We start from the raw sequence: 26,337 nt of genomic DNA, 5'->3' as shown, positions 1-26,337 counted from the left end.
GTTCACAGCCTGCTCTCCCCACACCAGCCTGTGGTATTTTGTTATAGCAGCTCTAGCAAACTAGTACAGCCTGCTACACTTGTCCATCTCTAAACTCCAGTAGATTCTGCTAACTATCATTCCCACTGTAGAGATGCGGAAACAGGCCCACTGAGAGGAGTGGCTTTCCCAAGGCTCCATGGGTTCTCCTGGAGGAAGACACCGGGCCATGCCTGCTCCCATTCGGACCCCTCACACCATCACACCATGAGCTTCGGGGTGGCACCCTCTTCCTGGCCAGGGCCTCTGATTCCCTGTGGAGATCTCAGGCATCCCCTCCACTTGCCCCTAGCTCTCTCCAGAGAGCTGGGGCCACTCCTGTGAGGCAGGCTGGTGCGGGATGCTCCTTAAATATATATATGATGTATGAATATTTACAGACTCACCAAGCGGGAGAAGTATGGGCATCCGAGAAAGCACAGTCCACTCTTCCACTGAAAGCTCCACCAGACAGACGGGGAGATGTCGAGGTCTCCCGGGAGGGCGTCTGGTCAGTTTCCCTCCTGCCCCTTCCCCTCTCTTTCCCACTTCTACCCAGAGCCCCCGACGAGGATGGGCAGAGATCTCCCCTTCTCGGACTGAGTGCTAACTGGTAAGTTGTTAGGGCTTGAATTGTGTCTCCTGCCCCTCACCTCCATCTGAGAGACCCAGCAGCTCAGAATGTGACTTTATGTGGGGATGAGGTCTCCGCACAGGTCATCAGTCAGAAGTCAGGGTGAGGCCTACTGTGTATGACTGGTGTCCTCGTAAATGGAAGACATTGCAACACAGAGATGGACACACACCGGAGGAAGACGGCCACGTACAAGCCAAGAGTGAGTCCTTTCAGATGCTCTGAAGGAGCCAGCCCTGCCAGCACCTTGATTCTGGCCTCTAGAACTTCAAGACACTGAGTCTCTGTTGTTTGGACCACCCAGTTTGAGGGGCTTTGCTACAGCAGACTAGTACGCGGGGGATCCTCAGAGGACTTTCCTTCCTGATGAGAGCTGTGACGGGCTGCACCAGAGTCATCCCAGGAACAGGGACACACGTAGGGGAGGGCGTGGAGTATATGCCACTGAGAACTTTTGGAGCGGTGGCATGGGCTACCTGAAGCCAGGCAAAAGCTAGTTCTGCCTTTGTGAGTAAGAAAAAAAAAAGGTTGTTTTATCTCTTGGGACTTTTTATAAAGCAGAAGGGAGAGTCACTGGGTAAAAGGCCCAGCACAGTGGCCAGCACACAGCATGTGGTCAATAAGCACCAGCCTACAGCATTAGTGTTATTGATACTGCGAGGATGCGTGGAAAAGCAGGTGTCCAGGCGGTAAGTGTGCCTGAGCAAGTGTAGTTTCTGGTCCAAGGGCAGAGTTGTGTGTGGGCGGCAGGAGTGTGTGAGGAGGTGCACGAGGCTGTGAGAGCAGATGCCACAGTCTGTGAGTGTGGCTATGGGCGGACATTTGTAGGGACGCATATATGTCAGCATGCCACGGGCACTCAGGTGATCTGAGCTACTGACTAGCTCTGTGGTTCATCTGTTTGTTCACTTATTCATTCGTCAGAATTTCCTGAATTCCCCTACACACAATGGAGACACATAAACAGAGAAGGGAAATAAGACAGAGGTAACCAAGGGAATTAGAAAAGAATGAAGAAAGAGCATTTGTTTCAATTTGATGAGTTTGATGTATCAGGGAAGACTTCCTGGAGGAGGTGACACCTGAGAGCTGAACTTGGCCAAGTGAAGAGCATCAAGGCCACTATGTGTAGATATGGAGGGAGAGAAACGCCAGTGCGCACCCAAAACTATAAACAGTTTGTGTTGGTTCCCTACTACCTCAAGCCGCACCCCATCAACCCCCAAGAGTTCCAGGTAATGTGATCACAGAACAGAGAGACAGCGCAGATGCCAAGGAGCTAAGGCTTTATTGGGTACAGACCTAGCAGGCTGGGAGCCCCTCGCCCTCGGGATGTGCCGTGGCTGGGCCCCCCGGCCTCTCGAGGGCAGCCACGCTGGCTGTGGACTTGGGGCCCCCAGGGAGGCCTGGCTGGTCTTTGTCTCTCTTTCCAGACAGTTGTGGAATCGGGAAGTCTTCAAGGGCAGCATGTCCCAGGAGGCTGGAAATAAATGCAGATCAGAGCTGAGAACTGCGGCCCGAGGAGTGTGTTTTGTTGGGCGGAAGCCCTGGAGCCCACATTCCCAGATGGCGTTACAGAAGCAATGATGCCAGGAGGCATGAGCATGGAGGGGGCAGAAGGGAGACAAGCGGAGGCCACCAGAGACACAGACGCGGAAGGGCCACCGCTTCCAAGCACAGGCGCCTGACATGCACCTCGGCCACCGGTGCTGGCTCTGGGCTGGGGTCTTTCATTCGCATCTCACTCACAGTGCTACTGTGCGTAGTTGGGGGTCACTACTCCCATTTCTCAGCTGAGAACACAGATGCTCAGCAAGGTCTCAGCATGTGGCTGTTACAGGGAAGACCTGAGCTCTGGGGGCCAAGTGGTTCCGAATCCCACAACACACTTGTGTCTCAGGCAACAGGGCTGTATTGTCAGCTCCCAACACCCGCGTGCAAGTCAAAGGTGGAGGAGGGTTTTAGGCAGGCGCTCCCGTTATTGCAGAGAGCATGCTGGGAGGGGAGAAGGGGAGCTGAGCTTTAAAAAGAAAAAAAATGGCAGAGACAAGATGTTCTGTGAGGACGTCTGCTAAGGGCTGCTCCGCTGCTGGACGTGTGCCCTTTACTTGGCCTTTGAAACCGAGTTCTGTGTCCCCGAGAGCATAATAATGTGAATGAACATCAGCTCTTTCCTCGGTAATTGAGAGCAGAGAGAGAGGCCATGTTAAGTCAAATTAATTTGCTCTGATACCATCCAAAGCCCATCTCCATGATGGCTTTTTGATGGGCTGAGGGTGACTCCCGAAGTGGCAGGACGTGTGGCTCGTTTGGGTCCAGGAAGGGGGCAGGTGTGGGTTGAACACCACGTGAACCACCCGACCACCTGAGCCTCCAGCCGCTGCAGTTCCGACGTTCAGTGACTTGGAGACGGCAACCCAGCTGTAGGCTGGCATCGTGTCTGACCCCGGAGGGAGGTGCTTACTCCTCCGGGCCGGCCGGAGGGGGCTTCCCATTTCAGTTGGGAGCCATGAATTCTGAAACACGCCCTGAGAGGGGCAGTGAGGGGCCAGCCCGGCCTCAGGGCAAAGAGCGCCAGACTGGGAGTCAGGGTGTCTGGGCTGGTGGCAGACTCACTGGGTGACCTTGATCTTGAGGTCTTCTCCCCCTTTTCCAAGAGCGAGGCTCTGGTCCATGAGTTCCAATCCCCAGTAAGATGTATGATTCTAAGGCCTGCCTCAGTTTGCCCTTGATAGAGGCAACCCCTTTAAAGACCCAGCTCCAAAAAAAAAAAAAAAAAAAAAAGACCCAGCTCCTTAGTGTGTCTCTGAGCTGACTCACAAAGAGGCCCGGAGCATATGCCTAAGAAAAAACGACACCAACAAAAATGCGAACTCTGTGGAGTTCCGAACCCCAGTTCTGCCTGGGTGAGTCTGCACAAGTGCCTTAGCCTGTGGATTCTGACTGCCAACCTGTAGGACAGGGATACATCATACTTACAGTCTCGGGTTACTGTGGGCACCAAATGACTGATAAACCAACTCAACAAGCGTGAGCTGCCGCTGGCAGTGAGGACGTCTCCCTGCTGCTGCTGCGAGTGCCCAGATCAGGTGCAGACCGCGACCTCTGCACTTGTCCCCCCGCCCCCTCTCAGGCCCCAGTTTCTCTTTACACACTTAGTGCAAGAGCTGGACTTGGCTTGTGTCGAGGCCTCTTCCCACCTCCCACCCTGGCTCTCCCTCCACTCTGTGGACAGACGCCTTCACGCCTCCCACAGCGCCAGGTGTACGGGACACTGAGGAGAGAACAAGTCAAGGGTAGGGAGACTTTAAGGGCCCGGGACCACCTTACAGCATCCACCCACCCCACCCCCCCTGACCTTCAGGCTTCCTATCTGTATTTTAAAGAGCACAGAATCCAATGGCTCCTAGGGAGGCCTTCTAAGTTGTGCCTTTATCAGCAACACATTATTTGCATAAATAGTAACACATCCATGAAAATCTCTAAAACCCCTCCTCTCTAGAGAAATGAGTCACACTATTACAGGCAGTGGCAGCAGCTGGGTGCGTCCAGGCTGTCAGGCTGGGTGGACCTCCCGGTTCCACCCCCCGGAGGGCCAGCGCCTGTCGAAGTTACCTGAGCGGGCTCCTACTTCTGCAGGTACTTCCTCATGATGCTCTCCACGGCCTCCTCTTTCCTCCCTGCGCCCGGCTCTCTGTTCTCGGGGGACGCCTGCTCGCCGCCGTCGCCCTCCATCCGTGGGGCACTCGGCCGACTCTTGACGCTGTCGGCGCTTTTGAAGGACATGATGGAGCTGGAGGAGGAGGACGAGTCAGAGAGGTGAGCAAGGTCCTCCCTGGACTCCGGACTCCTTTTCAAAACGGTGCCAATCCCGGGGACAAAGCCCCGGTTGGCCTCTTCTGTCTCAAAGCGGACGCTCGAATGCTGTGAACTGTCTCGCCCATCTTTGGCCGCTCGGGCCAAGGACGCGGGCGTCTCGGGCTTCCGGATGGCTGGTAGGAAGTCATCGAAATCCACTTTGGTCTTGCGTTCGTAGTTGAGGCTTGGGACCTTCCAGCTGAACGGGTCACTGCCCAGGGGGTCCCCCATCAGGTGGGCGAACTGGCGGTTCTGGAAGACGAGAGGCTCCTTGCCGAGGTCTGGACAGCCTGCATCGTCCACCGAGGACTCCAGACAGCGCCTCCGCGGGCGCAGTGTGGGCGACAAGAGCGGGTCCCTGCGCGCAGTCGCCGGGGAGCTGGGCGTCCTCTGCGTGCTGGGCCCCGACTCCAGGAGGGACTCGCAGGAGCTGAAGCGGATCTTCAGCTTCTCGGGGGGTGGGCTGGGGCTCCCCACGCTCTGAGAGGAGATGCACTTGAGGCTGGTGGACCGTGGGAGCCCGGCCGACGCATCCAGGGCTGAGCCGGCACCGGCTCTCAGGGCCAGGGCGCCCTCGTCGCTGCCCGCCCGAGCCCTCCTCAGCGTGGACGCCCCGGTGGTCTGGTAGATGGGGAGCGTGGGCCAGTCTTCCAGGCCGAGCGGCGACCCCCGGCCTCTCTGCGCTCTCTGCCTCCGGAGCCCTTCCACGAACTCCGACAGGGCGGCCGAGGGGCTGGGCAGCTTGTCCCGCGGTAGCGGGGATGCGTCTCCACTCCGGGAAGACGGGGAGGGCGGTGCGCCTGGCCTCTCAGGGGCCTTTCTCTGGACGCCGCACTCTTCACCATCCCCGAAGTGGCCATACGTTCCCCGGCGGCGGGAGAGCGGGGATGCGGCCTTGTCCCCCGAGGTTCTGCTGCGGACGTCCCGGGCTCCATCGCCGGCCTCCTCGTGGGTCCTGTGCCAAGAAGAGAAGCGCGGTCAGCACACACTGTGCCCGCCCTACTATCTGTGCCATCGGGCCGGGAGCGCGGGCGCTAATTCTGTTTCGCTTCGGAAACGCGTTCCCGGCCCCGCCACGCTCTCCAACGAACCACGTGCTCTAATGCGCAAACTCCAGACACAAGCGATTTCTCGTTGCTTTCTGAAATGCAGTTTCTGTCTATAATTAAACCCAGCTAAATGCGTTTGAGCAGATTAAAACTGCAGCTCTGATGGATGACTTGGACGGAGGCCGCATCACACATGACGTGAAGGACCTACCCTCCCACAGCGGGCTGGGAAATAGGTAATTTGCTTCTTGAAGCCTCAACGGGGACCTGTGGGAGGTTATTTTCTTATTTAGGGTCAAGCCTGGAGGACAACCCCACCGAGCAGAGCCTCGGAGAGCCAGTGACCCAAATATGCCTCTGAATGAGGGGCTGTAAGGCTCCCAACGGCTTCATGGGAGGAGGGTGGGCAGGGGAAAGAAAAAAAAAAGTTCCTTGAAAAGGGAAAAATTTACATGAAATCAACTTGAAACCAACACTGCACCAGAGCGAGGACAGACGCCTTCTATTCTGGGACTGCCAGGCAGAGGCATTTCGCAGCTGCAGCCAACACCGCTCTGCCTTTGAAAAGTGGGAATCTTGGCAGTGAGGCCAAATCACAGACTGTAAAGTGAAGGGCGGGCCTTAAAAGCCAGAGGCTGGAGTCCATCAACCGGTCCTTTAACAAAATCTATTTGTCCTCCCTGTAAGACAAGCCACCTCCTTCTCACCCACCAGCAAAGTTGTTGTGTGTGGCAAAACCAATACAATATTGTAAAGTAAAAAAAAAAAAAAAATTAAAAAAAAAAAGCAAAGAGGGGCGTGAATCGTCAGTGTGGGCCCTGGGTCAGTGTGGGCCCGGGGTCAGTGTGGGCCTGGGGGCGGGGCCAGGGCTCAGCCTGAGGTGGGGGATGGGATGTTGATGCAGGTCTCTGCTCGTGGCCCTGTCACCACGGGAATGACTACAGAGGAGTCAACACCGGCCCATAAAGGCTGGAATCGTGGAACCAGCCCTGGACCTAGTGCCTGGCGCCCGGCTCCTCAAATAATGCTTAACAATTACGCTGACTGATTAATAATCAATAATCAATGGCTATTAATCATCAATAATTAGCTGTTAGTGCTCATTACGATTACTACTGATAACCTCTGGCTCTCTGGAGCCTCACCCGACTCGCCCCCTCCCCTGCCCCACGGTGCTCCATGAAAGCCGCGCGTGATGTCCCAGGAGGATAGACAGGACAATGCTTGGGCAGGAGACCCGGCATCTCATCGCCCCCGGGAAAGGTTCCGACAAAAGCCACACCGTCTGTCCAGAGCAGCTGCTCCCTTCCCTTTCTTGCCCGCCACCTTCCGTCTCCGTCACAGCTGGACTCGGGCCAGGAAGGGAGCTGGAGCGCTGCGGTGTGATTACCTGAAGGGCTGTTTGTCAACATCATCCCGTTGGAGTCGCTCCCCTCATACACGGCAAGGTGGCACATTCATATCCCTTTCTCTCTCTCTCTTTAATAAACAGCTTGGAGCTGCCAGGGGCACTGGGCTGCTGCAGAGCTGACAAAAGTCATTTCTGTCCTGTCCTGGCTCTGAAGGGAGGCAGGCTCAAGTGATGAGTGTGTCCTGGGCACTCGGTCTCCGCTGCCGCCTGCCACGTGGAGATGGCAGCACCTGGGGTACCTGTCGCTGAATCTCCTGGGACCACGCCATCCCACTGGCCCCAGCTCCCCTTGTGAGCGCTGGCTGCAGAGGCCAGGATGGGGAGGGAAGAGAAGAGAAGCTACAGGAGGAGGGAGGGGGAAGGGCAGCGGAGAGGAGGAGGAGGGGGACCCCAGCTCTCCAGCCCAGGCTGTCAAGCCCATGCCGAGTCACTTCTGCACCCTGACTTGGCCCCGCGCCCAGCCCACAGCAGGTGCTCACTAAGTGTTGTCGGACGGGGTCAAGTCTACCTCTGAAATCAAGTCTCTGGGGAAGGGGAGGAAGGGAGGATGAGCAAGTGGAGGAGGGGCAGAGAGAAGTGGGGAGAAGTAGAGGCAGGACCGAGAGGAGAGAAGGTAAACTGAGAATGGACAGGACGATGGAGAGGAAGAGACAGGTGGCGACGGGGGCGGTGAAGCAAGGGGGTGCTGAGGGCAAGGCCAAAGGACAGGGGGGAGGGTCGCAGATGCGGGGTGTGCTGGCAGCTTAGGACTGGCCCTCCTCACCTTTGACCAAAACCTGGGACAGGCCGGAGGCATGCGAAGCTGTGGGCAGCTCAGGAGCCCTTGAGGTCACAAGTGCCCGTGGCTCAGCCAGACCAGCAGAGACTCATCCACCTTCCCTGAGGCCCACAAGAAACAGCATCTTTCAGAAGGTGGGCAAATCAAAATGTGCCCATAAAGCCACCTGGCTGTCACTAGATGCTGATCTCAGAGCTCAGCCCAGGGGCCCAAGGGTCGGTGTGATGGGGCTGGGATGGGTGGGGTCCCACCTTCCGGAATGGTCTGGCTGGTGCCTCCAGAGCCTCAACTGGTGGGCTTCAAACTAGAACACAGGCCCAGTAGTGTAGACTTGGGCAGGGGTGGAGAGTGGGGAGGGACAGTCCGAGTGAGGGTAGAGGGAGGAGGGCTGGGGGGAGAGGAGGAGGGGCGGCAGGAGAAGGAAAGATGCCTGGTCTTGACTGAGTGCTGCCTCCTGGGTTTACCATGCAGAAATCCACCCCGTCTCTGCCGCTCTACTTCCTGTCTGTGCTGCCACTCAAGGGAGAAGTGTGTTGTGTCCCCTCCTTTCTGTGTGGGGACCGCAGAACTGATCTGAATTCAGACGCCCTCTGGCAGGTGTCAGGGTGAGAGGCCTAGCTCTGCTGCCCAGGGCGGGGTGATACTCTCTGTTCCTGCCCTGGCTCTGGACGCTTTGGACACACCCTGGGAAGACTTATTTTTCCCCAGCTGTCCTCCTGGCATCGCGTGATGGATGGATGGCAGCTAATCAAGATGTCACTGTCCCTGCCTCCCAGCTTTGGCCAGGGCGAGGGGTGATGGATCGGAGGTGCTCTGAGCTGCTGAGAGACGGGTGTGGACACGAGCTGGGCCGGGCACTATGATCTCTAAGAAGGGACTCCAGAAACATGGTGGGAACTTCTGCACCTGCCCCTCCGTCTGTCCAAAGAGGAAGAGGCTTCTCACATACCTGGGTGATAAGGAGCCAGTAGGTAGGCTCCTGGGCATCCAGCCGCACGGGGGCCAGGCTGGGCCTGTAACAGTTGCCCCTGGCCAAGCACCTAATGTGTGCCAGGTGCTGTGCACATGGATACAGGTCAGAACAAGCAGATGGGCCACCTGCCTGCATGGAGCTGACCGCCATGTCCGTTATAACCTCGAGGGCCACCCTGGGGATAGGGGTTGTGGCTCCGGGCACAGTGAGGCGGAGGGGCCACAGCAAGCACACACCGTTGAGAGTGGCAGAGATGGGGTCCAACCCCACGGCAGGCAGCACCCTTCTCTGGGAACTTCCTCTGGACTCTACTGTGACACAGGCCTGACACTCTCTCTGACATCGTCTTGCCCAGGCAACAGCTGTCCCTTGGAGTCTAGTTTGGTCTGCCACCACTGGCCTGGGGACAGTCGCCTAGCTTCTCTAGGCCTCCGTCTCCTCAGCTGTGTGATGGGAGGAAACCAGGCCAACCTGGCATTGATGCAGAAAAAAGAAAGACCGGAGGGTATGTGTTCCTGTCTGTTGCGTTCACTACCAGAATGCCTAGAACGGGGTCCTAGCACACAGTAAGTGTTCAGAAGACATATGCTGAGTGAATGAGTGATGTGGCGGTACTCAGGCCCATAGGAGGTGCTAAGTATGGGCGCACAATAGGTATCTTATGAATGTCAATTAAGTGCACTGATGAACAAAACCATATACGTGAACACTGGAGCTTTGTAGTAACATCTGAGGTTGGAGTCTGATTCATCCAATTCCATCTGTCTTTCTCAAGACTTCTTTGGTTGTTTGAGGTCTTTTTGTGTTTCCATATAAATGTAAATGTTTTTTGCTCTAGTTCTGTGACAAATGCCATTGGTAGTCTGATAGGGACTGCAGGGAATCTGTAGACTGCCTTGGGCAGTACAGTCATTTTGACAATATTGACTCTTCCAGTCCAAGAACATGCTCTGTCTTTCCATCTGTTTGTGTCTTCTTCAACTTCTTTCCTCAGCATGTCCTAGTTTTCAGAGTAGAGGGCTTCTGTCTCCTTAGGCAGGTTCATTGCTAGGTATTTCATTCTTTTTGATGTGATGGTAAATGGGACTGTTCCCTTAATTTCTCTTTCTGATCTTTTGTTGTTAGTGTGTAGGAATGCAAGAGATTTCTGGGTGTTAATTTTGTGCCCTGCAAGTTTACTGAATTCATTGATGAAGTCTAGTAGCTTTCTGGTAGTGTCTGTAGGATTTTCCACGTATAGTATCATGCCATCTGCAAACATTGACAGTTTCACTTCTTCTTTTCCAGTTTGGACTCCTTTTTATTTCTTTTCCTGTAAGTATTGGTGACTCAAATTTATGAAGGCTTATTAGAAAAATCAGGATATGATCATGCAAAAATGCTGGAATTTCTACACTTTGTAACCTGGGAGGCTAAGAATCCAGGCTTTGGGAAGCAGATGCGTGGGTTCAGATCTTGGCTCTGTCCCTCCCTTGCCATGTACCCTGTGAAGCCTGGCTGTGAGGGTGGGCACCATGACCCTGCTGAACCTCAGAGATGATGGATATCACCGAGACAGTCGGTACCACTGAGCAAGGCCCACAGACGCCTCTGCCTGCCCCCAGCTCTTCATGGGAGGTGGGCCCTGGTGCAACTGAACCTGCATACATTTCTTATTCATTTCAAGACATGGCTACTCGTGAATATATGCCTAAGATCCTCATGACTGCTTTTCAGTTAACGGCCCCTCCCATCAGGGCTATAGAAGGCCCTGGATTGAGGGCAGATGTTCAAGAATAAGCAATTCCTGGGACTTCCCTGGTGGTTCAGCAGCTAAGAATCCACCCTGCAATGCAGGAGATGGGGTTTGATCCCTGGGTGGGGAACGAAGATTCCACGTGCTGTGAAGCCTTGAAGCCCGTGCATCACAACAAAAGTTCCAGCACGACCCAACCCATGAGCTGCAACTCAGACCTGACACAGCCACATAAGTAGATGTATTTATTTTAAAAAAGAATAAGCAATTCCTATGTCCGAGCCCGCTCTGAGCAGCACAGGAGAGGTGTGAGGCTACTCAGGTCTGTTCAGCCTCAAAGCAAGCCAGCTGCTGGCACATGGGTCTGGTTCAGGCCACACCTTCCCCTGCCAGGCCATCCTGTGACTGCAGCTCCCTCGTTTCTCCTCTGGTGCCAACCACGGAGGAGATGCGCCAAGAACACTGGGTGAAGAATAAACAGCCATGTCCTTTCATCTCGTCAGGATCTGGATGATCAGCCCACCTTGCAGATGAGGAAACTGAGGCTCACCGGGGAGAAGCCACCTGCTCAAGGTTCACACTGCTCAGTGGCAGAGCTGGGATCTGAAGCAGGGTTGGCCAGATCTGACCCCCTTGCTCTGCCCTTCACAACATCACACGCCCTGGGCGTAGAAAGCCAGGAGGAAACCACAAGCAGCTGAACTCATATCTACACACGTGCACTGTTCAAAATCCACTGAGACAGAGTGACTAAAACATCATGAGGCCCAAGCCAGGGAGATGCTGGCTTCCCTGGTGTTAGAACAATCACACAGCAAAAGCCTGACTCTCCAGGTCTGAGGTGAGCAGAGCCTGGGCCAGCAGTAGCTACAGGAAACTCGATGTAGATTTAATGACCCCATGAATCATCCCCAGAGACATACTGTCACCCCCATTCTTCATTCACACCCTGAAATTAAAGAGGAAATTAAAAATGTATTGATGTTCTTTAACAGTGAGGCCTGGATGGGAAACCAGATGTCCTTTGAAGAGGGCCTGAAAGTTCCATGATCGAGTCCCCCATAGAAACTGATGGTCTGTGAGAGAAGCTGGCACGGCGCTCAGACTGTGCCTGACATGGCAGGAAACTCGGCACATTTATTAGGCCCCTACAGTGTGCATGGGAATTTTGCATCACAGGAGTATGTTGTGCCTTTAGGCTTTGCAGACGTTCTTTGATTTTCTCTCCATGACAGCCCTCTAAGTCAGCTACGAATAACCTTCCATTTCACAAATGGGCTCAAGAAGGATGAGCAAGTTGTCACAGAGTAAATGGGAGAATGTGGATCTGAATCCAGCTTTGGGAACATGGGTCCTGACTGCTCTGCCCTACTGTTTGTTACTGTTGACCATTCCGTTTCACAGAGCGGGAAACAGGGTCAGAGAGGCAAATGGAGAGGAAGGAGCAGAGCCGAGGCTCCCACCTCGATCTGACTGACTCTATGACATTCAGCTAAACTCATCACAGGAGAAGAGGGGCTGCCTTAGCCTTTCAGAGGCACACTGAAGGGTGGACGCTGCATCAACCCATGAAGAAGGGTCAGCAGTGCAAGAAGCTCCAGGAACACCATGAACCGTGGACTGGAAATGCTATGGGAGGCTGGCAAGCGACGGGGAGGGCCCAGGGCTGGAGAGCACAGCCTTTCTGGAGGGGGGGGTGCAGTCAGGCGTTCAGAAGAGGGTAGGATCTAGGGGTGGGGGTGATGCTGAGGAAGACACTCCAAGGAGAAGAAAGTCCCTCCTACCAGCTAGTAGCTTGTTCACTGGTTTCTGTAAAACCCTGGACCAGCAAGGGCTGGTGTCTACATTTCATAGGCAGAGGCACCAAGGCTTAGAAAGCCCCTCGGCTGAAAGGAAAGATTGAAAAAAAAAGACTGAGCCCAAAGAATTGATGCCTTTGAACTGTGGTGTTGGAGAAGACTCTTGAGAGTCCCCTGGACAGCAAGGAGATCGAACCAGTCCATCCTAAAGGATATCAACCCTGAATATTCATTGGAAGGACTGATGCTGAAGCTGAAGCTCCAATACTTTGGCCACCTGATGTGAAGAGCCGACTCACTGGAAAAGACCTTGATGCTGGGAAAGACTGAGGGCAGGAGGAGAAGGGGACGACAGAGGATGAGGTGGTTGGATGGCATCACCGACTCGATGGACATGAATCTGAGCAAGCTCTGGGAGATGGTGAAGGACAGGGAAGCCTGGCATGCTACAGTCCATGGGGTCCCAGAGAGTCAGACACAACTGATCGACTGAACAAGAAGCAGCAAGGAGGATGCCGTGGGTATGGGACACTGAAGGAGACCTCGACAGCAAGCAGAAGAGATGTGGAAGCAGCTGCAGAGAGGCCTGCAGGTGGAGAGACTTGAGTCAGGAAGTAGATTCTGTAAATACGCTCTATTCCTTACGTAGAATGTTTTTATGAGACAAGACAAGGCTTCAGCTGTGATTGCCGTTTTCTGTGATCTTAAGGAGGTGCTGAGTCCTTGACACTTAAAAAAACTGAGCTGGTGAACTGCCCTCAGTGGACACCTGCCTGTGTATCTCCTGCCAGTGGACAGAATCTGCCATGTCTCACCCGCATGTTCTTACTGGCCAACCAGGTACTGTAACCTGGGAGTTTTGAACTGAACTGCCATCAGAATCAGGCTTGACTCTCTACAAAAAAATAGTCTGTTTCTATGGGAATGGGGCAGTAGGGGAATCATTCTGGTTTAAAAGAGACTAAAGGCTGGGACTTCCCTGGCGGTTAAGACTCTGTGTGTCCACTGTAGGGGACGTGGGTTCAATTCCTGGTTAAGGAACTAAGATCCCACATGCCACATGGTGCCACCAAAAAAAAAAAAAAAAGACTAATGGAAGATGTTAACAAGAGGGGAAATTGAGGGTAGAAAGACAGGGAAGGGGTGGATACTGGTGCTCTGTTCTTTCAGCTCAATTTTTCTTTAAGTCTAAACCTTTTCTAAAATATAAAATCTGTTTTTAATTTTTGTAAAAAAAAAAAAAAAAAGAGAGACACCCGAAGAAACAAAACAACATAATACAATGAGTGTCCTTAACAGGAGCCTTCTTTTTAAAAAACTACAGTGAGGGGACTTCCCTGGCGGTGCTGCGGCTAAGACTCCACGCTCCCAATGCAGGGGGCCCGGGTTTGATCCCTTATCAGGAAACTAGATCCCACATGCTCCAACCAAGCGTTCACATGTGGCAACTAAAACCTGGTGCAACCAAATAAATAAATTTAAAAAAAAATTAAAGTACAGTGATACAACTTCAGAACAACTGGGTTAATATAAATGTTGGGATCTTGGAGCATATTGTGGCTCTGTTCAGTTTTCTTAGTGGTGAAAATGGTGCGGCAGTTTGGAAAGCCCTTCTCTGGTGGGACAAAGATGGGAAGTTATTTTAAGGAGAGCTGGCATGATGTTTGCAACTTACTTTCATAGTGCCGGGGATAAAATATGTGTTTCGATATAGACAGAAGTTGAGAGGAAGGTAAAGATAGAAATAAAGTCAATATTAAAAAAATTGTCAAATTAAGGTCGAGGCTAGCAGAGTTGACTGTGCCCAGTCACCTTCACTGTTTAAAAGAGAAGAAAGACAGCAAGGAGGGAGGGGGAGGGGGATAGGAAGGGAGACTTTACTGGTGACTCTATTATCAATTAAAAAAAACAAAAAGCAAATATTTCTGCCTGACTTTCAATGTTCTGCCCAAGTACAGCCGCCTCCAGAAATCTGTGCCCACCTCCCAGGCAGGGCTGGGGTCTCCTCTGATCCTCAGAGCCCCTGTGTTTTCCTGTCCTCCGTCCAGTAGTCGCTTGCTTACTTGTTTACAACTCTCAACAAGACTGTTAACTCTGAACTCGACTCTGTTTTTCTTCTGTGAACTCCCAGGATCTAGAACAGTCCATCAAGGGAAGTTCGTGCAATGGGAAGAATGAAAGGCTGGAGGAGCAGAAGGGTGAGAATGAAGAAACAAGGGACAAAAGGCCTCATCTGCCTCATCCGGCAGGTTCACTCAGACCCCGGGAGCCCCACTTACGGGTCAGTCAAAGCCGCTTCTCTGGGCTTAAAACCAAGAGATTCAAAAGCAACTTCCAGTGCACCATCTAGAGGGAACTCTCCCTATGCTGAAACCCAACCCAAAGCCTGGTCTTGTTTCTCCAGAACTTCATCCCCTTCAGAACTGAGAGGCAGCTGGAACCACGTTCCCTTCCTGGAGAGACGGAGACGCAGAGAGCCTCCTGGGTCACAGTCTGAGACGGGAGAGCACCGGCTCTCAAACCTCAGCCTGCCCTTCAGACACAACCTCTGCGATGTCCTGAAAGAACACATGGGGTGTCAAAACTGATCAGGTTGGATCAGAGGGTCAACTTGGGTTCAACACAGTTAAGTAAATTCACAATGCTTTCTTTTGGTTTCCAGGCACAGGCACTACCTCTGCTGAGTACTATACAATGGCAGTAATCACAATCTTTGACTTTTCACAGCACCCAGTTCGTCATAAATGCAGCTTTAAGTGAATGGAAGTTATCTGTCCATCCACCCCTCCTCCTTGCCATTCAGAACCTTCTGTGGAGTGCCACGATGCCAGCTCCTGCTGACGATGAGGTGAAGGACCCTTGTGTTCAAGAAGCTGATACTCTGGAGGGGAAGGAGTTGACCAGCCTACAAGGAGAGGGAGGTATGAATGACCTTCGTGTCCTCCTGGGCTCGGACACCAGGGAAGAAGTATTTACCGAGTAAAGGAGTAGAAGTCTGATTTTAGCAGATCACCTCTGATTCCAGATGTGATCGTCCAGCTTCTACGAGAGAAAACCTCCTCAGAAAAAAACAGAAAAGCTACATTTAAACACAGAGGCATCAGTGGGTTCAAACAATAGCCCTATCTAACAGAGAATCTAACATAGAGCAGAAGTGAGGGTGGTGGTCATCCTTGAGTAAGGAGGAGGTCAGGACTGCAATGGATACTGGAAGGTGTTGGGGCGCAAGCCATGGGCTGGTTTTGATGTGGGTAGTAATTATTAAGGTATGACCAAGTTTTGAAAATTTCATACAGACACAGTTTTCGGTATGTATGTTTGCATAAGCTGACTTAATGAAAGTTTAGCTCAGAGAACCACAGATTCTACAAGAATGTTCTGGACAGTCAATGATCAAGCCAAACGGTTTTACACCAACTTGCATCTAACTTAGGTGAGCCTCAAAATTCCTGAAGGATTCGCAGATCTACCAAAGATCTAGAGCTCTAGACAGAAAACACCCCTCCTTCCCACGAAAGCCTGTCCAAGAGTGATGCTGGCGCCAAGCATGAACCCCGGACAGACACAGACTTCTCCTGCTCGTCACTTGCTCAGGCCTTGGGTCCACGGTTAGTGTGTTCGCATCGAACATTTCCACATTTTACCCGCTAATCTTCTTAATACTGATAAAACTGAAAACCACTCTTTTGTCCCAGGAAGACATAAAACCATTTTCATGAGAGACTCATTCATCAAGTACATTCAGGATGGATTAAAGTGATCCTGAGCTCTGGTTCTAAGAACGCAGAGACCAGTAAATAAATGTGCTATTGAAATAAGATTAGCAGTCAGTGCTTAACCTACTTTGAGAACAAGCTGTTTTCAATGCCAAGTATCCTCCATTCACATTTACATAATTAATGAACTAATTACAAACGAGTCTTATCTAATCATTTAAGCAGGTCTCACGTGACCCAGCCTTGGCCCCACTTCTGCAGGAGAGTAACTGCACTTCCTTGAGAGTAATACAACTTTATTTTAAAACAATACCCTATAATTTAGACCTTTTTACTAATTCAAGCCAGCCTTATCCTACATAAAAATCAATGGGGGCTGATCAAAGGAGGATGGTGGTGTCTAAATTTATTGCTTTTAAGCGAAGAACCACAAGCCAAGAGTATGGGACTGCAAATGTTTACAGAAAGCACATTTTTTCCCTGAAAAAGGAAAAGTTGTAATGCTGCCTTTTAGCCAAGCGAAAAGCAGTTGTGTTAAATCGGTACCAAAGCAAATGATACATACAACAGTAATTAGCTAAGATTACACAGTAATTAAAATCACGATGATTATGTGAGTGAGAATAATTTATACAATAATCTCCATGCTCACACTGCAATATGGTACTAGTCCAATAGCAACAGAGCAGAGCCATGTTTGGTGATAAATTCAAATCACAGCATCTCTAATTACGTGGTGATAGATCGTGGTCACTGAGATTTAGGGATAAACAAAATCTCTGACCAGGACACACACAGTTCTGTTTGGACTTCCCAAGGCTACCAAATGGGGATGCCAAACGCTTCCCCCGCCCAGGGAGCCACAGACCTTCAGTTGCCCCACTATATTCCCCTAATCCTGGTTCCACGCTGCTAACAACTTACTCTGTTGCTCTGTGACACATGGCAGTTAACTCATCTGGCAGAGCCACCCTTGGCCAAAGACAGTCATGAACAATATGTAAAATTTCTTTTAAAAGGGCATGGCTGTGATCCAATAAAACTTTTACAAAAGCAGGTCAAGGGCCAGATTTTTTTTTTTTTTTTTTTACTGTGTGCAGTCATTGGCTGACTCCTGCTGTAGGTGACAGGAAGCCACTGAAACCAGATTTTCATTTGAGAGAGATTTGAGAGGCTGGAGTGCAGAGGAGGGACTAAGGTGGGTGGGGTTGGAAGGGCTTTGCCAGAGTCTAGGACAGAAATGATGGTGGCCTGGCTTCAAGGTGTTGACAGTGAGGATGGAGAGAAGTAAGAAGGTCAAGAGTATTTCCCCGAAGCGCAGAGGCGCAGAATAAACAAGATTTAGTGATCAGTGGATGATGGGGACGAGCAAGAGGGAAGAGAGCCTCAGAAGGGTGGAGGGCTCCAGCTTGGGTGATTGATGACAGGACCTCCACGTGATTTGGATCACACTGGTGGGGGAGGGAGGAGGCTCCCCTCAGACACACTAGGTTCAGATATCACAGCGACAGCCAGGTGGCCAGCTTCTAAACTGCAGGCAGTTACATACGATATACACGTTTGCAACTTGAAGAACATGAGTTGGAGGACTAGATTTGGGGGTCTCCTGTTTACTGTGATGTTCAAGCTGGTTTTATAAAAGGCAGAGGAACCAGAGATCAAATTGCCAACATCCACTGGATCATGGAAAAAGCAAGAGAGTTCCAGAAAAACATCTATTTCTGCTTGATTGACTATGCCAAAGCCTTTCCTGTGTGGATCACAATAAACTGTGGAAAATTCTGAAAGAGATGGGAATACCAGACCACCTCACCTGCCTCTTGAGAAACCTATATGCAGATCAGGAAGCAACAGTTAGAACTGGACATGGAACAACAAACTGGCTCCAAATAGGAAAAGGAGTAGTCAAGGCTGTATACTGTCACCCTGCTTATTTAACTTCTATGCAGAGTACATCATGAGAAACGCTGGGCTGGAAGAAGCACAAGCTGGAATCCAGATTGCCGAGAGAAATATCAATAACCTCAGATATGCAGATGACACCACCCTTATGGCAGAAAGTGAAGAGGAGCTAAAAAGCCTCTTGAGGAAAGTGAAAGTGGAGAGTAAAAAAGTGGGTTTAAAGCTCAACATTCAGAAAACGAAGATCATGGCGTCTGGTCCCATCACTTCATGGGAAATAGATGGGGAAACAGTGGAAAAAATGAGAGGCTTTATTCTTTTGGGCTCCAAAATCACTGCAGATGGTGACTGCAGCCATGAAATTAAAAGACACTTACTCCTTGGAAGGAAAGTTATGACCAACCTAGATAGCATATTAAAAAGCAGAGACATTACTTTGCCAACAAAGGTCTGTCTATTCAAGGCTATGGTTTTTCCAGTGGTCATGTATGGATGTGAGAGTTGGACTGTGAAGAAAGCTGAGCGCTGAAGAATTGATGCTTTTGAACTGTGGTGTTGGAGAAGACTCTTGAGAGTCCCTTGGACTGCAAGGAGATCCAACCAGTCCATTCTAAAGGAGATCAGTCCTGGGTGTTCTTTGGAAGGAATGATGCTAAAGCTGAAACTCCAATACTTTGGCCACCTCATGTGAAGAGTTGACTCATTGGAAAAGACTCTGATGCTGGGAGGGATTGGGGGCAGGAGGAGAAGTGGACGACCAAGGATGAGATGGCTGGATGGCATCACTGACTCGATGGACATGAGTTTGAGTGAACTCTCAGAGTTGGTGATGGACAGGGAGGCCTGGCGTGCTGCAATTCATGGGGTCACAAAGAGTCGGACATGACTGAGCAACTGAACTGAACTGTTTACAGTGAGGGGGTTAAAATCACAGGAGGATTGCCTGGGACCCGGTGGACAGAAAAACAGGTGAGAGAGCATCCCGGGGTCCCCGGCAGATGGTGGGGAGGGGCTGGGGTGGGAAGGAGAAAACCAGAAAAGAAGTTTGGGTAGTGCCAAGGAGCAGAAACACTTCCCTAGTGGCTCAGCAGTAAACAATCTACCTTCAGTGCAGGAGATGCAAGTTGGGTCCCTGGGTCAGGAAGATCCCTAGAGAAGGGAATGGCAACCCACTCCAATATTCTTGCCTGGGTACTCCCACGGACAGAGGAGTCGGGGGGCTGCAGTCCATGGGGTCGCAAAGAGTGGGACACAACTGAGTGACTGAACAGTTACAACGAAAGGAGCAGAAACAGCTAAAAGGCCAGGGGGACGGGGGTTCCAAGAAATGTCTAACGGGCCAGTGCAGCAGAGAAGTCCAGAAACAGATCAAGACAAAGAACATCCCCTAGTTTGCTCCTTAGGAAGCTGCTGACACGCTGAGAAACGTTTCAGTGGTGGCGCCGGGCTCTGGGCTGGAGGAAACGGAGGCAGAAATGGGAGGGGAGTGAAGGCGCTGCGCAAGGACCCCACTCTGGCGAAGCCTGGCTCCAAAGGGAGGAAACGACTGCGGGTGACAGGTGAGGATACAGTTAGGACGGAAGGACCCCAAGGTGTTTGTAACCCGCGGAGGAAAGACAGCTGGAAATGCTGCCACCGAGACTGCAGGAGCAAGCGGGCGGCGGGGTATGGATGCCACTCGACCAAGACTGGATCGCATTTTCTGAGACCAGAGGGAAGCTGGGGCAGATGGTGATCAACTTACAGGTACCATTCTGAGGCTGCTGTTTTTCCTTTGAATGAACAGGAGTGTAGGGTGTCTGCTCAGAGTAAGGAGTTGGGGACAGAGGAAAGTCAGGATGGTTTGGAATAACTGTCCAGTAAAATGAAAGAAAACAGGCCAGTGACAAGGCATCAGTGTCGATACAGCTGGTTCAGTTAGTGCCCGTCTGTCCCTGGACCCTGCAGAGCCGTGTGAGTGGCCAAGGCTGAGGCCCTGAGGGACGTGGGCACGGGGCTCTGGACGAAAATGGGGCTTGGCCCCCTTTGGAGAGCCCGAGGTGCTGTGAGGACTGGAAGGGAGAGCAGAGAACCCTTTACTGGAACACTCTGCCGGCAGGCTGGTGGCCCAGAGGGCAGGAGGGAGAGGCGGGCACCCTGCAAGGGCTGGGCACACCATAGGCTGGGCGCCCTGGGACCAGCTGCGGCCGGCCGTCAAGAGAGGCTCTGGAGCCAAGCCGGCTGCCACCACCCAGCCCAGAAACTCCCTCCCCAGGGGGCTTGGAGGTAATTTAGTGTCTCCATCTCCAGAAGCTCTTGCATTTATCAGCAGCTTCATGACTCCTGGGCTGTAAATCATCAAGCTTTAGGCGTATTTCTCTTGAGTTGACGTCCTCTTATAAATAATACAAGGAATGCTTTTATTTTTTTGGCAAAAGACTGCTCTCTCCCTCTCTTCTTTTTTTAGAGTGACCTTCTTTTTCAGTCAAATTTGGAAATGTCCAAGAGACTCATTTGTTGAGCCCTGTGACGGGCCAGGTCCTATGGGGGTGCATGCCACAGACTTCCCTTTGTGCTCTAACCTGCCTCCACCTCCTCAGCACGGAGAGTGCCCGGGTGACCTGGCAGCATCTGGTCAAGTTTAACGTGCAAATTCCCTGTGACGTAGAGAATCATTGCCCTGTGCACAGGAGTGTGTGTGTGTGTGTTTAAAGGCTGACAGGTTAATCGGGCTGGTGTGTGTGTGTGTGTGTGTGTGTGTTTAAAGGCTGACAGGTTAACTGGGCTGGTGGGTGGGTGTGTATGTGTGTGTGTGTGTGTGTTTAAAGGCTGACAGGTTAACTGGGCTGGTGTGTGTGTGTGTGTGTGTGTGTGTGTTTAAAGGCTGACAGGTTAACTGGGCTGGTGTGTGTGTGTGTGTGTGTGTGTGTGTTTAAAGGCTGACAGGTTAACTGGGCTGGTGTGTGTGTGTGTGTGTGTGTGTGTGTTTAAAGGCTGACAGGTTAACTGGGCTGGTGTGTGTGTGTGTGTGTGTGTGTGTGTGTGTGTTTAAAGGCTAACAGGTTAACAGGGCTTCCCAGGTAGCTCAGTGACAAAGAATCTGCCTGTCAATTCAGGAGATAAGAGAAAGGAGGGTGCTATCCCTGGCTTAGGAAGATCCCCTGGAGGAGGAAATGGCAACCCTCTCCAGTATTATTGCCTGGAAAATTCCATGGACAAGAGGAGACTGGCAGGCTGCAGTTCATGGGGTCACAAAGAGTTGGACGTGACTAAACACACACACACAACAGGTTAATAGCAAGTATCCTAAAATCAACTAAAAGTGAAGCAAGAGCACAGTTTAATAAATTCATGGCATCATTTTAAGATTTTCTGCACGAATTTAAAAGAATGAGATAGACTTATGTGAACAGACAGGGCGTGATCTCTAAAGTATATTATTGAGGGAAAGAAAGAAGCACTTTGAGAATTTAGATACATACATTTAGGGCATGGCAACCTGCTTCAGTATTCTTGCCTGGAGAATCCTATGGACACAGGAGCCTGGTCGGCTACAGTTCAAAGGGTCACACAGAGTTGGACACAACTGAAACAACTTCACACACGCAGACAGAGGTACACATACATAGGGTAGCATCATATCACTTATGTGTTTTAAAAGCCCACAAATATGCTATGTATTTGCTACAAGTACATGTGTATTTATAGATACATAGAGAAAGATGTGGAAGGATACACACCAAACTGAAGACAGTGGATACCTTTTGGAAGGGAGCTGAGGTTGGGTGGTGGCCAAGAGGACTATAGCCTTCTCAGTTATATTCTGATAAAAGGGAGAAGTGTTTAGAGATTATAAAGCTGGATGTCAAGGCACCTGAACTCTGGGTCAGTCTTTACTATAAGCTTAGGTGAGATAGTTCCCTCTGCAGACCTCACTTTTTCCCATTTATATAATGAGAGGATTGGACTAATAATAAATAATCTAATGGTCCCTTCTAACTCAGAAGTTCTAGAATCTTTAAACTGTAAACATACTCCAAAGAGTATGTTTACAGGTTAATAGGTTAATAAGGGCTCAAAATTTTCAAGGCTTAACGCCATGGAATCTGGCACTCAGTAGGCACTTAATAAATATCAATTGGATGGATGTTGACTACTGACCCTTATATAGTTTTAATATTAATAACGGGCCAGCTTTTTGTCAGTAAACTTTGCCAGGTGAGTGATTCACCTCCTGGATAAAAGTCAGAGTCATGGCAGCATGGCAAACACAATACAGACTTGGGAAGGATTTAAACCAGAGTTCAAATCCTGGCTCTTTTGCTTCCCCACTGATGACATGAAGCAAATTACTGACCCTCTCTGAATCACAAAGCTGAGCTGTGACCAAGTACAGTTAGCATTTCTGCTCAAGTATTGCTGTTATGGTCAGGTATTCATTCAACAAACATTTATGGAGCACCATCTGCATGCCAGCCAGAGGGACACCAACATGAAGAAAATTGACAAGGGGCTTCTGGTCCCTTCTTGCCTCCTGCTCCACCACAGTCCTTGGTGCAGGCCCCCCTGCTCTGAGCTGCAGCTGGACAAGCCTAAGGACTTGGAGGGGAGTGGGCATGGAAAGGGGGGCTGGGCTTTAGCAAGGGCTGCCTGGAGGTGCCGCCCGGGGTGAAGCTACAGGAGCTGGGGTGTGGCTGAGTTTGTCTCAATCAGTTGTTCCTGATCCTCTGGGCCTCAAATCCCTCTTGTGCAGCATGGAGGTGATGGCATCAGTTCCCTGGGGTTACTCTGGGCATCAAACACCAATACCAGGAAAGCAGCTGGTTTTCTTGAGCTCTTTTTAGGAGCTGGGCTCTGAGTGCATCTTCTAGTTAATCCTGATAATGGTCTACTCACAAGAAAACATGGAAAGTTAAGCAACTTGCCCCAAATTTACGGTTACTAATGGGGGAAGGGAGAAAGAGATAAACTGGGGAACTGGAACTGACACACACACTCAGTTGCTGTTTAGTCATTCAGTTGGGTCTGACTCTTGCCACCCCGTGGCTTGTAATCCTCGAGGGTCCTCGGTCCATGGGACTTCCCAGGCAAGAATACTGGAGTGGGTTGCGATGTCTTTCTCCAGGGGATCTTCCCAATCCAGGGATCGAATCCAATTCTCCTGCATTAGCAGGCGGATTCTTTACCACTGAGCCACCAGGGAAGCCTCATGTACACACTACTATATATAAAGTAGATAAGTAACAAGGACCTACTGTATAGCACAGGGAACTCTAATCAATACTCTGTAATGATCTATACAGGAAAATAATTAAAAAAGAGTGGATACATGTATATGTATAACTGATTCACTTTGCTGTACAGCAGAAACTAACACAACGCTGTAAATCAGCTATACTCCATTAAAAATTATCAAACAAACAAACAAACAAAACCTCTGCCCCAAGTCTCACAGCTGCAGAGGAGCAGCCACGGGATCGGAAGCCAGATGCTCTGACTTCAGTCCACGTACGGAAATCACTGCGGCCTCTCATCTCCCATGCAGCTCAGGGTGTAATTCCTTATCATGCACCTAATATAATTATGAAACTTTTGGATATTATGTTAAAGCACTTGCCCATTCAGCTCTGGCCTCTGCTGCCTGATACACTGGCTGATAGGGGAGACAGACCAGAAGTTATTTAGTTATCAGGAGAGAAAAAGTCCTCAGCATTCGGAGTTCGCCGAGGACATGGCTCTTCCTCCACGCAGGTCTTTGTTTTTAATTAAGAGTGGTAATCAGATAATCTTGCTTTAATTAACTCCCCTGATGCGCCCCATTCTCAGGGCCTCCCTTTGATATTTTCAACATCAAATCTTTCAGCCTAAGATTATCAGCAGACATTTGCCATTTGCTGAACATGCCCGAAAGCTTGGCAAGAACTCCCACCCTCTTCTTTTCGTAAAGACAGCCTCCTGCTTCAGAGCAAACCCGTTTCAAGTCAGCAAGGGCTCATCTGGGTCTGCTCCATTAGTATGTGATTTTTCTATCTTATCACATCGGCTCTTCTGTTATCACACAAGCAGTGTGCATTTCATCTTAATTACGCATCTGTTTAATCCATAATTTCTGATTTATGGCCATTGGCTCCTCACTAGAAGAGGGCCGCCCTTGAAAAGGAAAACCAAATGAGCTAAGAGGAGTGGAGCTGGAAAGCAAGAGGGAAGACAGATTTAAGTCCTGCAGCTGAGGCTAAGGCCCATTTGTTGGAGCAAATTATTATTGGCAATCCTACAGACTTGTGAGGGTCCCATCTCAAGGCATGACTGAATTTGTCTCCTTCCATGGTAGGAAACAAAATATAAAATTCTGACATTCAAATAAAGCTGAGATTTCCAAGGAGACATCATCCGGCCTAACTGTCTTTATACAGACTTCCCATTAAAAGAAACAAACAAAACCCAAAACTTCAGTAAACATTTTTATAAAGAAAATTTAAATACAAAACTATCTATAAATGGAAAATTAGTAGGACTTGCCTTAGAAGGAAAACAAACATACTAAATCTACAGCTATTTTTAAAAATGCTCACCTCACGCTATTTGAAATCATCTGGAAAACCATGCGTTAGGTGGGCTGTATTAGATCCTCTTCATTTTGACTGTTTGGGGCAGTAAATACAATTATATTTCCTGTTTCACAGATGAGGAAGTGAAGGCTCAGAGAGGGTAACTGACCTGCCTTAAGTCACACAGCTAAGAAGTGGCAGGGTCATACCTCAAACTGGACCATGCATGTCCTTGTGTAGGACACAGGAAATTGAAGACTTAAACAGCAACATGGGAAGCCTGTGATTCTCTGAACTACTGGTCACCCAGAGGCAGCAGAGGATACTCTTACCTGGGGCTGAGGGTACGGCTGCTGACGGCTGACTGTCGTGAGGGGGTCCTTGCGGTGTCTGTGGCCAGGGACAGAGTACAACTTAGCCAAGACTGCAGACTGGCCCCCGGCTGGGAGCTGAGGGTGGAGACATCATCTCTAGAACAAGAATGCAAGATGCTGTCAGCACGGCGACAACCACAGTCACAGCAATAGCTAGGTATCCGTCCCTTAGCGTGAGCCAGGCGTGGCGCTAACTGCTTACACGCATCACTGTAACCAGAGCTCACAATAGCATCCCCGAGAGGTGGGAGCCAGCCCTGCACCTGTTACACAGACCAGAGTAACGGGATCTGAGGAGGCCAGTGTGGGTCTTAACCGAGGTCACCTAGTCAGTCAGTGATGAAGCTGGGGTGCAAACCCTGGTCCCTCCAATTCCAATGCTCAAGTTAAAAATCGTCGCTATTCCTTGGGAAGATAAATAATATAGATGCCAAGGTATTTTCCAATTTTGGAGTACAATTTGGCATTGAATTTCAGACCAAATGATATGTTCATGGAATCTATCAGTTGTGCAGGTCTTAACTGCTTGCCTACCTTAGCTGGAATGTCTCTGTGGACAGAGACTTAATTGTACACCCCCTATTTCTGAAAGCAGCGCAGGGAGAGGCCTGTGGGAGCCTGTCACTGATGTGGGTGTTGAATGATTATTTCACTTTCTGGTTGATGTAGTCACTCATTTACGATATATAATAAATATATATATTTACAAATTTTGTTTGTTTATAGAACACTCTGTGCCATGGGAAGGAGCTATAAACATGAACTCAACACTGACCCTGTCCTCAGGACCCCGTTTGAGCAGAGTAGACATCTATATAAATAACCATAAAATCAAAAAGAAAACTATCAGTGCCATAGGTGAAGACAGACAATGGGTTCTAAGGAGGACAGGGAGGGAGCCCCGATTTGTTTCTTGGAGGCGTAAGGGAAGGGATGCAGTAGTGGTTGCTGGGCTACATTCTCTTTGAAGGATGGAGCTCGGCCACACAGGCCTGGAGAAGGGAGCGTCAGGTGGAGGGAACCGCACCCACACAGGTATGGAGGGCGCAGGAGATAAAGGAAGAGGAGTCCCAAGTGGAGGGTAAGTCAGGACCAGAATGTACAGGGCTCAAATGTCAGTCTAGAAACTCTTCTGAGGCAACTCTGACCGGCACGGTAAGCCGGAGGCTGCTCTTTGTCTACGAGAAGCCTACGGTTCAGCAGTATGTCCCCGGTGCTGTGTGCTATGACTGTGGAGTCAGAGCTCCCGTGGACCCTGCGGTGACTGTGCAGGTGGGTGTTCCTTCTGCATACTGGACACAGCCAGGGGCTCGTCTCTGGCTTCGGTGTCACCGGCTCGGTTCTATCAGAGCTCACTTACATCTCTTTTCTGCTACTGCCGCCGCCGCAGTTCACTGCTGTCTGGATGCTAGGAGGAGGCACAAGAAAGAGTCTGTTATTCTTGGGCTGCCAGGGCCTGCGGAAGAACACAGTCTTTGATGTCAGATAAACTTGGGTTTGAGTCCTGCCTCTGACCTTTGCCGCTGTGTGATCTCAGGCAAGTCCCTCATCTTTGAGCCGCCA

The 26,337-nt window shown here is 50.6% G+C and overlaps 1 protein-coding gene across 4 annotated transcripts in view; it reads right to left on the bottom strand.

The window, feature by feature from the left end:
- Positions 1-1,919: 1,919 nt before the first annotated feature.
- The window catches only part of MYO18B (myosin XVIIIB), a 236,811-nt gene continuing 212,393 nt past the window's right edge, over positions 1,920-26,337 (bottom strand). For 3 of the 4 annotated variants that reach the window (XM_040250980.1, XM_040250978.1, XM_040250979.1), the window contains exons 41-44: positions 26,135-26,230; positions 24,733-24,870; positions 4,268-5,465; positions 1,920-2,132 (exon numbers count right to left, since the gene is read on the bottom strand). In XM_040250980.1, the coding sequence (XP_040106914.1) occupies positions 4,280-5,465; positions 24,733-24,870; positions 26,135-26,230 (1,420 nt within the window). In that variant the 3' untranslated portion in view covers positions 1,920-2,132; positions 4,268-4,279. The remainder of the gene's footprint in view (positions 2,133-4,267; positions 5,466-24,732; positions 24,871-26,134; positions 26,231-26,337) is intronic. The other variant, XM_040250981.1, reaches the window with a different exon arrangement.

Source organism: Oryx dammah, unplaced genomic scaffold (genome assembly GCF_014754425.2).
Source record: "Oryx dammah isolate SB20612 unplaced genomic scaffold, SCBI_Odam_1.1 HiC_scaffold_12, whole genome shotgun sequence".
NCBI lineage: Eukaryota > Metazoa > Chordata > Mammalia > Artiodactyla > Bovidae > Oryx > Oryx dammah.
This window is presented reverse-complemented; position numbering and strand designations above follow the sequence as displayed.